Source organism: Pleurodeles waltl, chromosome 3_1 (genome assembly GCF_031143425.1).
Source record: "Pleurodeles waltl isolate 20211129_DDA chromosome 3_1, aPleWal1.hap1.20221129, whole genome shotgun sequence".
Classification (NCBI taxonomy): domain Eukaryota; kingdom Metazoa; phylum Chordata; class Amphibia; order Caudata; family Salamandridae; genus Pleurodeles; species Pleurodeles waltl.
The window spans coordinates 708,702,847-708,714,522 of NC_090440.1; the positions used below are offsets into that span (position 1 = coordinate 708,702,847).

The following is an 11,676-nucleotide window of genomic DNA, read 5'->3' on the forward strand; positions in this document are numbered from 1 at the left end:
GATCCCGCGCAGCGGGAGTGTAGCTGGACTTTACATGCCCGATGACGGGGCAACTTCCTGGGTGTGGCTCCAGCCACTGAGCCCCCGGGACAGAGAGTCCTGGACAGTGACTGTAGCAATGGTGATCCCAATGCTTTACTAATACTTTTATAAGCGCTAACATTGTTTTTTTGCTATCTGTGCAGTAGGCTTCTGCCCGAGTGCTCGGTTATTATTTTATTCACAGGTCCGACGAGGGTGCATTCGTGCCACTCGATGACCTGTCAGGCGCGTCAGCAGTGCCTGAGGCGGCTTCCTGAGAGCGCTCCAACTGACTGCTGCACGCTTTGGGGGAAGCCTGACAGGAAATTCTTCTAATTCCTGTCAGATGCTTTAGTATCCCCCATCCAACCCTCATGCGATACACCGGTTGGTGTATATTTAAAGCAATAGCACCACCTACTGGTGTTTTTCATTAATTCTATAAATTGCTATCTATATTTTATTTAGGAGCACCAGCAAGGAGGCTACCCATATTAAACTTGGGTGACTAGATTTTAAATATTTTCCACATTCTAATAATATTCTAATAAAAAAAAACATAAAATATATTTAAATATTTTAATCAAAATATTTTTCTTTTCTTTATGCTCCCACCCTCATAATGGACCATAATAGTGGTAATGAAAATTCATCCTTTCAGGATGCCAAACAGGATTGGCCTCCTCAACACCTTCCCCCAGGGGTGAATCAAGTGATTTTTATCACCACTCCGAATGCGCTAGCGCTTCTTCAGGATCAGGTTGACAAGCTCGCTAAGAGCAAGGTTTTTTAGCGACCCCACACAATCTAAACTGGGCCCTAGTGGTCTTAAATCAGGGGGAAAGAAGGCCACTAAGCGTGTCGTGGGGCACCTGAAAGGTTTTGATAAGCTTACAGAGACCTTCCACAAGAGTGTGCGCATGCTTGAACATCTGCCCTACTGGGAGGAAGATGAACCCAGGGAAATGAGCGACTTCGTCGCAAAAAATGCAGACTCTTTCTTTGGGGACCCCCTTGAAGGGGAGGGTGTATCGGATGCCGAAAATTCCTCAGACGTGAAATAGGAGATAAATAGACCCTAGCGTCCAAGTTCTGTTTCCCCTGACTCTGTAGAGGAAGAATCTGATATGTTTAATCCATCAGTAATGTACCACCCCAGATCCTCGTAATGGATTCCTGAACCAAAGGTGGCTGATTATGTCACCAATAAAATTCACCAGCCTTTGGAAAAAGAAGTAAGGGCTAAACTTAGGGCAGAATGTCCCAGATCTTCCCTTCCCAGCAAGGTAGCTGTCACTTCTGACACTGACCCAAAATTAGGTACCCTTTTCAGCAAATACAATTGAGACCCAAAAAAGGGGATTGCTAGAACTTGGAGGGGTTGTCAGAATAAACTCCGAGACGTGGTTGGCCCTCTCACTCAAATTATACTACTAGCGGAACAGGCAAAGCACACCAGATCTCCATTTTCGGTGGATATTGTAGCGGCTGGGCACAAAGGGCCATTTGCCTTCTTGGAAATGCGAACTGCGCTATTGCAGCCGAACGCAGAAGATCGCTCCTCATAAAAATAGACCCTAAACTCAGGGAATTAGCTACTTCAGAAGCAGGGGCAATTGCCGAAAGAAACCTTTTTGGAGATCCTTTTGTTAAGGAGCTAGGGAAGTTTGTTGCAACTTTCTTGGCCTTGGACAAAGCTTAAACTTCCATAAAATAGATTTCCTCTAATAAGGTTTTTGCTGGGGTCGGACGAGGAAGGGGGCGCTCTTCTGGCAGTCTTTATAACCAAGGCCCCTCGAGACCTTACTCAAAAAGGAACAACGGCTGGAATGACAGTCGTCAAGGAACCTTCTAAACTTCCTGAGGTTCGACAGAGCCAGAAACAGCTGTGTCAGAGGAGGGGCTGAAATTCCAATAAGAATTATCCCTTTTTCCCCCTCACGATCTTGGGGGAAGGCTTCAGAGATTTGCTTGCAGCTGGGAAATGATATCGAAGGTTCCCTGGATCCTTCCAACAGTTCAGGGTTTTATGGATCTCCAATCCAACAGACTCAACCCAGACCTTTAGTGTTCTCAACATAGGAAATGAATCTTATAGATTTGGAAGTGCAGGATCTTCTGCAAAACAAAAAGAGCCATTTGCAGGTCGTTACTTCACCCAAACGGGTTTCTGAACAATAATTTCCTTGTAGAAAAGAGGGACAAGGGCTTTCACCCTGTCAAACTTAAAAGAATTCAACGAACGGATAGTTTATCGTCATTACAAAATGGAAGGTATTCATCTTTTGAGAGACATCCTTCTTCCAAAAGACTGGATGGTCAGGTTGGATCTCAAGGATGCATATCTTACAGTTCCCATTTTTCATCCTCCCCGAGATTTCTTCAATTTGCATGGAGAGGGCAAATATACTAATTCAAAGCTCTCCCTTTCGGTCTCTCCTCAGCCCCTTGGTGTTTCACCAAACTTCTACGTCCAGTAGTAGAATTCCTCATACCAAAGGAATACGGATGATTATTTATCTAGACAATATACTCCTGATGGATCAGTCCTTAGTTAAGCTCAGATTCAATCTGAACACAACTATTATGCTCACTCAAAATCTTGGCTTTGTAATCAACTCATCAAAGTCAGAACTGATTCCAACCCAACAGATTGCATTCCTGGGGCTCCTCATAAACTCAGTCACAGCATCTCTCAGTCTTCCACTAACAAAACTTACCAAGATTCGGAAAGAACTCAGGAAGGTTCTCAGAAGAGAAAGAATATCTCTCCACCAACTGGCCAGAATAGTGGTACTTCTATCCTTGTCTATTCAGGCTATCTTTCCAGGTCCCCTTCATTACCATGCATTAGAGAGACTAAAAGCATCTCATCTCCGGAGATTAATCTCCTTATCTCCGGAAGGCAAGACAGAACTCCAGTGGTGGACAGACCACATGGAAGCTTGGAAAGGGGCAGCAATATTTGGCACATCACCATACATGGTAATAGAATCAAATGCCAGTTGTCTGGGATAGGGAGCCAGTTGTCGGGATATATGAATGGAAGGCGGATGGTCAGAGGAAGAACCCTCTCTCCATATCAATTGCCTGGAACTCCTGGCGGGTTCTTTTGCATTCAAATTTCTAACCAGGGGCAAAGTGTGTTGTTCCATTCAACTGAGAATGGACAAAATATCAGCAGTCCAGTACATCAATCGTCTGGGAGGCACTCGATCTAAAGCCCTCTCAGAAATAGCAAAGGATTTTTGGCATTATAGCCTGCAGAAACAAATCTCGGTAACTGCAGAATATATTCCAGGGATCAAAAACATTGTGGCGGACTGGAACTCCAGGAACTTCGCGGACAATACAGATTGAAAACTGGATCAGAACATTTTTCTAGCCCTAGTGAAAATACGGGGCCCTTGCAATCTAGATTTTTTTGCTTCTCAACTAACTCACCAACTGACGCGATATGTCAGCTGGAGACCGGACCCGTGGGCAAAAGCGATAGACACTTTTCTGCAGGACTGGTCGAAGGATCTTCCATAGGCTTTCCCTCCGTTTTTAATGATTCCCAGAGTAGCAGCTCAGGTAAGACGTCAAACTGCATTTTTGGTGCTATCGACTCCTATATGGAAATCTCAAGCATGGTTGCCAACTCTGATGGAGCTATCTTGATCACCCAATAAAACCTCACCATCATTCCCTTCAATACTGCTAGATCATTAAGGCTCTTCTCACCCATTAGTTCTCCAGGGCCATCTTTCCCTCATGGCCTGGAGGATTTCCGGGGACGTTGGAAAAACAAACACCTATCAAAAGAAGCTACTAACTTCAGTTAACAAGCCTAGTCTACAAGTATAACCAAGGCATATAGGTCGGCTTGGAACCAATGGAATAGTTGGTGTATGGAGAAACATCTCGATCCCTTGGGGGCGGAACTTACCTACATCCTGAACTTTTAAGCCGAACTTGCCCAATCGGGACTAGCTTAACGCACAATCAACTCTTTTTGGTCAGCAATTTCTGCTGGACATATCGCCATTAACAGGAAACCAGTTGGCGAACTGTTGGGTTCCATCGGGTCTCGTGCCGGTTGTAGAATCTTATGGCACGGGATTCGAGGGAAGGAAAACGGAACGTGGAGAACAGCTGGGAACCTGGACGGAGGTGGTCGCTACTTGAATGTAATAAGAATACAAGCTTACCAGAAGAAAGGACCCTTCATTTTGGCGATGAGGAGCATAGCAGGACAGTACGTATCCCTGTTTGCTTGTCCCAGTGTTGTGGACACCAGAGCTACTTCGTACGCAGGACGTCGGTGGAATCAGCTGTTGGTGGGCTTCCGCCGCTTTGTTCCTGATATTTTGATGGATTTCAAAGCCCATTGATGGTGGATTTATCAGCCGGTAGGCGGTAGCTGTTGTGCACGCGTGACCTCTTCACGTGTTTCACTTCCAAGCCAGTAAGCAGTAGCCGGTATGTGTACGCGATCTTCACGCACTTCACTCTTACCTGCATGGACTTGCGCGTGTCCCTCGTCACATGTAGAGATTGTGTATTGTCTCCACGGCAACGAGGACGCCTTGCATGTATTTGCCTTGGGCGTTTTGAACTGCACGTTGATAGGAGACGTTGTTTACAGGTGCCAGGAGCAGGAGTGAGGAAGTGAATTCAACGGTGATACGCTCACCGGTTTAACAAGCGTATCAGTTTATTTAATTTCATACCTGGAGACTTTGCTTACAGTCTCCACAGGAACAAGGAACAGAACGAGGAAGTTAATTTCAACGGTGATACGCACACCTGTTTCACAAGCGTATCATTTTATTGGTTTTCTCATAAAGAACAGAAACGAAGAAGTAATTTTTAACAATGATACGCACACCACACAGACTTATATTTGCTTTTGTTCTCTACTCCAAGGCATTTATTTGCAATTTGTGTACGTTCTGTATGTAAATCATTTTTAGGAAGTTGTACATTTGCCATGCAGCATTCAATTGTACCTTCCCCTGTTTTTTCTCCTGATCCTGTTTCTTCGGAATCTGATTGGGAGTCATGAAAGCAAGGTTTTGAGGCTTATTTGGACGCGCTTGATGGTGACTCTTTTACTCATAAGAAAAAATTTGCTATTTTACATCATTGTTTGGGACCTGAAGGTCGTAAAATTTTAAAACACATTCCTCATCAAATTAGGGTACCATTGGCTGAGGCTGCAGGTGATGGAGGAATTGATGAGTATGCTTCAGTCATTAAGTCACTAGATGTTAGATATAAAGCATGCAAAAATGTCATTATGGAGAAGCATACGTTTTATAAGAGAGTACAGATTCCTGGTGAACCTGTTGCGAGTTTTGTTGGAGCTTTAAGAATGCTAGCGGTTTCGTGTGATTGTAAGGCGTGTGAGGATAAAACGATAAGGGACCAATTGGTTGAGAAAACTAATAATAAGAAAGTGCAAGAAACTCTTTTGTCTATGCCAAACTTGACATTAGAGAAGGCGGTGGAATTTGCCACAAGAATTGAAAGTACTACTGTGTTCATGGAGCAAATTAACACGTCTAATGATAAGGGCTCACACCAAAGTGTATCACTAATTAAACAGAAGTTTAGCAACAGTTGTATAAGTGTTAAACCTGAAACTTTTTCTAAAAAGGAGAATTCCAAGAAATTTGAATGTTATAGATGTGGGAGTTCTTCTCATTTGGGAAATGCTAGTGGATGTCCAGCATTAGGAAAAAAATGCTCCAAATGTTCTAAAGTTGGTCACTTTGCTAGAGTATGTAGAGCTGTGAGTGGAACGGGCTCTTGCTCAAAAGACAAAGTTATTAAACTCATTAATGACAATTCAGGTGGGTTGGAATCTACAACTAGCGAGGATGATGAGGTTCTGACTGCCTCTGGTATGTTTAAATTAAGTGAGGGTAGTGGTGAAGGTATATTTTAAAATAAATATAAAAGGCCTTCATGCAATTTGTTAATCAACGGATGTGAAGTGGCGGTTGTTGTTGCTGATTCAGGTTCACCTTATACTCTTTTGAGTGAACGGAAGTGGAAGGAGTGTTTTAGCCATATGAAACTTAGAAAGTCTCACATCAGGCCAGTGGGGTATGGAGGAAAGCCAGTGGAGGGTTTGGGTGAAGGTGAAGTTGACTTTGGTTTCCAAGGAAATGTTGCTAATGGTATGGTGTATGTGGCTAAAGATGACATGTGCTTGTTGGGTTGGGAAGATCAAAGGAATTTGGGAATATTATTGGATCCCAATAATCCTGAACAAGTGATTTTAAGCAAGAATTATAAGCAAGTGTTGTCGGTAGGTTATACCTGGGTTGACGCCTTTCCTGATGTTTTCAAGGAGGGAATTGGACTGTTCAAGGGTTTTGCACATAAGATTAGATTAACGGACAACGCTGTTCCTAAAATTCATAAAGTACGTAAGGTGCCTTTATTGTTGAGGGCAGAACTTAAAAAGGAACTGGACAGATTGTGTGAACAGCACGTAACTGAGAAAATTGAAGCGTCTGATTGGGTGGCTCCCATTGTGAGTGCTCGTAAGGCTAATGGCTCGAAACGCATGTGTGTGGATTTGCATGATCTTAATGCGCAGATTTGGGTGGATCGCCAGCCTTTGCCTAACATTGTTGAAATGTTGTCTATGCTTGGAAATGCTAGTAATTTCAGTTTGTTAGATATGGCCTCTGCCTAGCATCAAATTAATTTACATTCTGACTCTAGACACTTGACGGCCTTTTTAACGCCTGAAGGATTGTTCCAATTCAGACTCATGCCGTTTGGCCTAGCTTCAGCTTCGGCTGTATTTCAACGGGTGGTGGACAGTTTGTTCAGGAATATGGAAGGTGTTATTGCTTTCTAGGATGACATTTTGATTTTCGGGAAGGATCAGGAACAGCTTGATGAAAGAATGAAACAAGTGTTTGTTATCTGTGTAAAGTGATAAGGGAATCGTTCTTAGAGCAGACAAATGTAAGTTCAGCACATCATGCATTGATTATTTAGGTTATAAAATATCAGAATGAGGGGTGGAACCGAAAGAGAGTTTGGTTAAAGTTATCAAGGATTTTCAATCCCCATCTAATAAGGACCAAGTTAGATCCTTTAGGGGTCTGATTGAGTTTTATACTAGATTCATTCACAATTGTGCTAGTAAAACTTATAATATCAGGAATCTTTAAAAAAAAAATGTTAAGTTTGATTGGAGCAACGAGTGTGAGCAAGAGTTTGCAGCTGTTAAAAAAGAAGTTGCATTGGCCATTCCACTGAAAACATTTGACACTAAGGACAAGATTATCATTATGACAGATGCTAGCCAACTAGGCTTAGGGGCTGTTTTACTACAACAAAGGAAAGGCAAGGATGAAGTCATAGCTTTTGCCTCACTCAGTCTTAGGGGGGCTGAATCTACTTACTCGACAATTGAAAGAGAGGCACTCCCTTGTTGGTGGGGAATTATGCATTTCAAGGCATATCTTTGGGGTGTGCATTTTACGGTTAGAATGGATCATAAACCTTTAGTGCAATTGTTTTCTACTTCAGGTGCACATCGTGCTAATCCAAGAATTGCCAAGTGGCAATACAGATTGCAAATGTATGATTTCTATATGGAGTATGTACCGGGTGCAAGAAATGTGCTTGCTGATTGTCTTTCTCGTCTTCCTCACATGGGAGGGAATGATGAAGAGTGTGCCAGTGAGGATGATGTTTTGGTGTGCTCACTTGAATGTCAACTGGATGGTGCGGTGACGGAGAGTGAATGGAAGGAAGCGTGTGGAAGGGATGAACAATTAATGGAGGGCATTTTGCTGGGGTGGACTACCTACAAATCTTTACGATGTGAAACATACAAGCAGGTCTTTGAGGATTTGTCCGTAGTGAATTATATTCTAATGCGTGCTGGTGTTTTGGTTGTGCCAGAAAGTATGAGGAACAAAGTATTAACCTTGGGGCATGAAGGACATATTGGGATGCGAGCCAGGAAGAGAAGGATTAGGGAGAATTTTTGGTGGCCTAGGCTGGACAGGGAGGTGGAACATTTTGTGAGAGATTGTTTGGCGTGCGCAATTAGTGACAAATCCCAAGTCACATTGCCCTCCCCTGTTGAGGCAATTCCAGTGCCTAATAAAGCGTGGAGTAAGATTGCTTTGGATTTGATTGGCCCTGTTAACCTGTCGGATGGGCAGGTAGAGTATGGTGTGGTGTTGATTGACTTTTTAGTCGTTGGCCTGAGTTTAAACTAGTTAAAGTTCCTAGTTCACAGAAAGTAATTGAATTCTTGGAGTCCATTCTTGATTGGGAAGGTATTCCTGATGAGATACTCACAGACAATGGAAGTCAGTTCACGTCTGTCCAATTTTACGGTGCACTTAGGAATTAGGCATGTAAAAACTTCTCTAGATCATCCTATGAGTAATGGACTGGTTGAACATTTCAATAGAGTGATCAAAGAGAATATACAACTGGCTAAGGCCAGAGGTTTGAATTGCAAACTGGAATTGAGGAAATTGTTGTGAGCAGTGCATACCACTCCAAATGCAGATACTGGTGTGTCCCCTTTTGTGTTATTGAGGGGTAGAGTTCCAGCAACCAAGTTGACAAGACAATGGATGGGTGAATTTGTGGTCAAGAAAGATTTGATTGAAGGGGTGAATGAGAAAAGGGAATATGCTCAAAATAAATATAAGGGGAGTCTAAGGAAGACCACTGGTGTTGAAGTGGGAGATTTTGTGAAGATCAAAAATGCTTGTATTGTCCAGAAGGGTGAATCTACGTTTTTGTGTCCTAAAAGGATCATGAACATTTGAGGAAATGCAGTCAAACTGGAAGATGGCAATTGGTGGAATAAGGAGAAGTTATCCTTAGTTCGTGAGGTGGAACTGTTGAGTAAGTCATTGGACGAATCCGCTGTAGTGAGACATGGGACAAGGACATGACACGAAAAACTTCGCATTGCGACACAGATATGTGGGGTAAAGCATTGAAGGGATCAACTAAGGAGAAACATGAAACAAAAGACTGTATGCAAAGAATTTCGTGCAGGAACAAGATGCCTCCCAGGAAATAAAGTGATTATGTACTTTTTGCATGATAGTTGAGTGTTTTTCTAGTGGTGGCATATGTTGATGCATGTATATATATATTTTTTTTTAATGTTGTTAAAGGGAAACTTCTATTTTGTTAATGTTGTTAAGGGGAAAGATGTGTTGGGTTCCATCGGGTCTCGTGCCAGTTGCAGAATCTTATGGCACGGGATTCGAGGGAAGGAAAACGGAACTTGGAGAACGGTTGGGAACCTGGACGGAGGCGGTCGCTACTTGAATGTATTGTCCTGTTTTCCTTTATAAGAATAAAAGCTTACCAGAAGAAAGGACCCTTAACGAACATCTGTGGGTATGTCAATTAATGAAGGGCATTTGCCCTTTTAAACCTCCAGAACCCAGATATTCAGGTCTCTGGGATGTTAGCATAGTCTTAAATGTTCTCTCTCAATGGCAAGATAATCATTTCTGATCTCAGAAACAATTGTCAGCTAAATTAGCTATTCTTGCATGCCTCATATCTTGCAAAAGAGTTTCTGATGTTAGAGCCCTTGATTTATCAGCTAGGGTCTTCACTCCAGAAGGTGTTACCTTCACTATTTCCAGAAGGACCAAAACTAATATCAGGTTAGTATCTTATTCTGCTTTCCCAGAGCATCCTAAATTATGTGAAGTCATATGTATCAAGGCATATGAGGACATGACACTTGATGTCAGACCTGCAGGTGAGAATCAACTTCTTCTTGCCCTACAGAAACCTCTTAAAGCAGTTTAATCTCTTTATATTGCTAGATAGGTTCAATGGATCATGAAAGAGGCAGCTATTAGCATTTCAAGGTTTGGGAAACATTCCACCATAGCGGCAAAGGCACCTAAGGCCATCCAGGTAGGTGGTAGATTGGAGGACATCATAAATTCAGCGGCTTGGTCATCGGAATCCACTTTCATTTTTTTTTATTTTAAACCAATATTGGAGCCCACAACTCTGGTTGTCAGTAAGCTTTAAAAACGCATAATCCTCGCTTCCGGTCCTGACATAGAATGAAAAATGTCCTAGCTAACGAGAAGGAAAGTTTCAATTCTATTAAGGACAAGAAGTCAAGGATTATCCCACCCAGGCAACTTTTCTTCTTTAAGGACCGCTCCCTCCCATAGGCTAAAATACCTATATTTTATTCAGTAAGTAATATAAAATATATCTCTACTATTGTATTCCTGAAGATAAAGAGTCTACTTTCATGAATATGTAATAATGTTTTTATTCAAAACTGATAAATCATTATCTTTCTTTGAGATGGTTTTACTGTAATACATTATAATATTTCAAGAACCTAATTGCGTGGTTCATATTTTTCTCAGTCTACGCAGGAAACAATCAAGGATTGGATTAGGGTCATCATCAACTTTAATGCCCTCAAGTGAAGCTAGAACAAGAAGTGACGTCATATGCTCATATACGTTGGTCTTGACTCTTGGACTGTGCTGGACTCTGATACCCAACCTCATGGGTCATGTAGTATTTCAGAGAGTTTTTTATTTATTTCTTTAAATCTGCTGTATTAATAAAGTGAAGAAAGTTATGCATAATCCTCGCTCCTTGCCCTTGATAGAATTTAAACTTTCCATCTCGTCAGCTAGGAAATTTTTCATTAAGCGTGGAAAGTAAGACTGCAGGCCCACGTGTTTTATTGAGAAAAAACAAGAGAGTTTCCACTTGTAGAGGGCACTGAAACGATGCCCACCTGGCCCCACACCTCTAGAATCGTGCCTGCGTCGCAGAAGAGCACCTTCTCATCCGAACAAACAAGCTCCGGTTTGTGAACAAGAGCTGCTTCAGGACCACTTCAGAGGGATGTGCTTCGAACACGTCAACTACATACAAACACAGCTGTGTATCCTGTCAAGTGGGTGACATCGACTTCAATGCCACTACGCTTTTCTTCTAGTAGGACGGTTATGCTTTCTGCCTCAAAGCCAGGCTCGGTATTCTCCGCGCTTGTATTACCTATGAACCCCATCACCCCATATCCCGTCTACTCTTGCATAGATATCGACGCCTCCACTCACCCACGTACAGCACTCGCTTGGTGGTCGCCATTTTGCCCGTGACGTCACACTTCGCCGGTATCGATACTGAAGACAGACTTTTACTTTCTTCTATGAGTTAAGGCGAACAACCCGTTACTTGCAGGCAGGATGCAGACCAAGAAAGATAGATTCAGAAAAAGCTCAGGTAGAGGGAATTTCCCCATCGGATTTCGTTGAAACTGAAGCTATTGTGAGGAAAGACAGCTGAAATAAAGCAGTTTTTGGTGTACAAACATCTGGATTCTTCCGCCATGATCTGGAGCTTTTGACATGTAAAGCCCAAATTGAATTTAGCGTTTGTTACTGAAATTTCACAGCGACTTTCATCCGTCATTTTAGTTCTTCCGTGTCGCGAAACAGACTCCCAGCAATGTTTGTACGTATGCCGATAATACCGCGGAGTGTGCGGGACTTCAATGTATAAAATAATAAAGGACTGCGGGAATGTTAGCGGCTTCTCGGCCAATTCTAATGCGCTCCGTATAATTCGGCAGTGCTCATTGGCTGTGGAGTCCGCTGTACGTCA

The 11,676-nt window shown here is 42.6% G+C and overlaps 1 protein-coding gene across 1 annotated transcript in view; it reads right to left on the reverse strand.

The window, feature by feature from the left end:
- Window positions 1-11,260, reverse strand: part of PPIE (peptidylprolyl isomerase E) — a 179,556-nt gene extending 168,296 nt beyond the window's left edge. The window contains exon 1 of the mRNA XM_069223416.1: window positions 11,130-11,260. Coding sequence (XP_069079517.1) covers window positions 11,130-11,160 — 31 coding nt within the window. The 5' untranslated portion in view covers window positions 11,161-11,260. The remainder of the gene's footprint in view (window positions 1-11,129) is intronic.
- Between the last annotated feature and the right edge of the window lie 416 nt (window positions 11,261-11,676).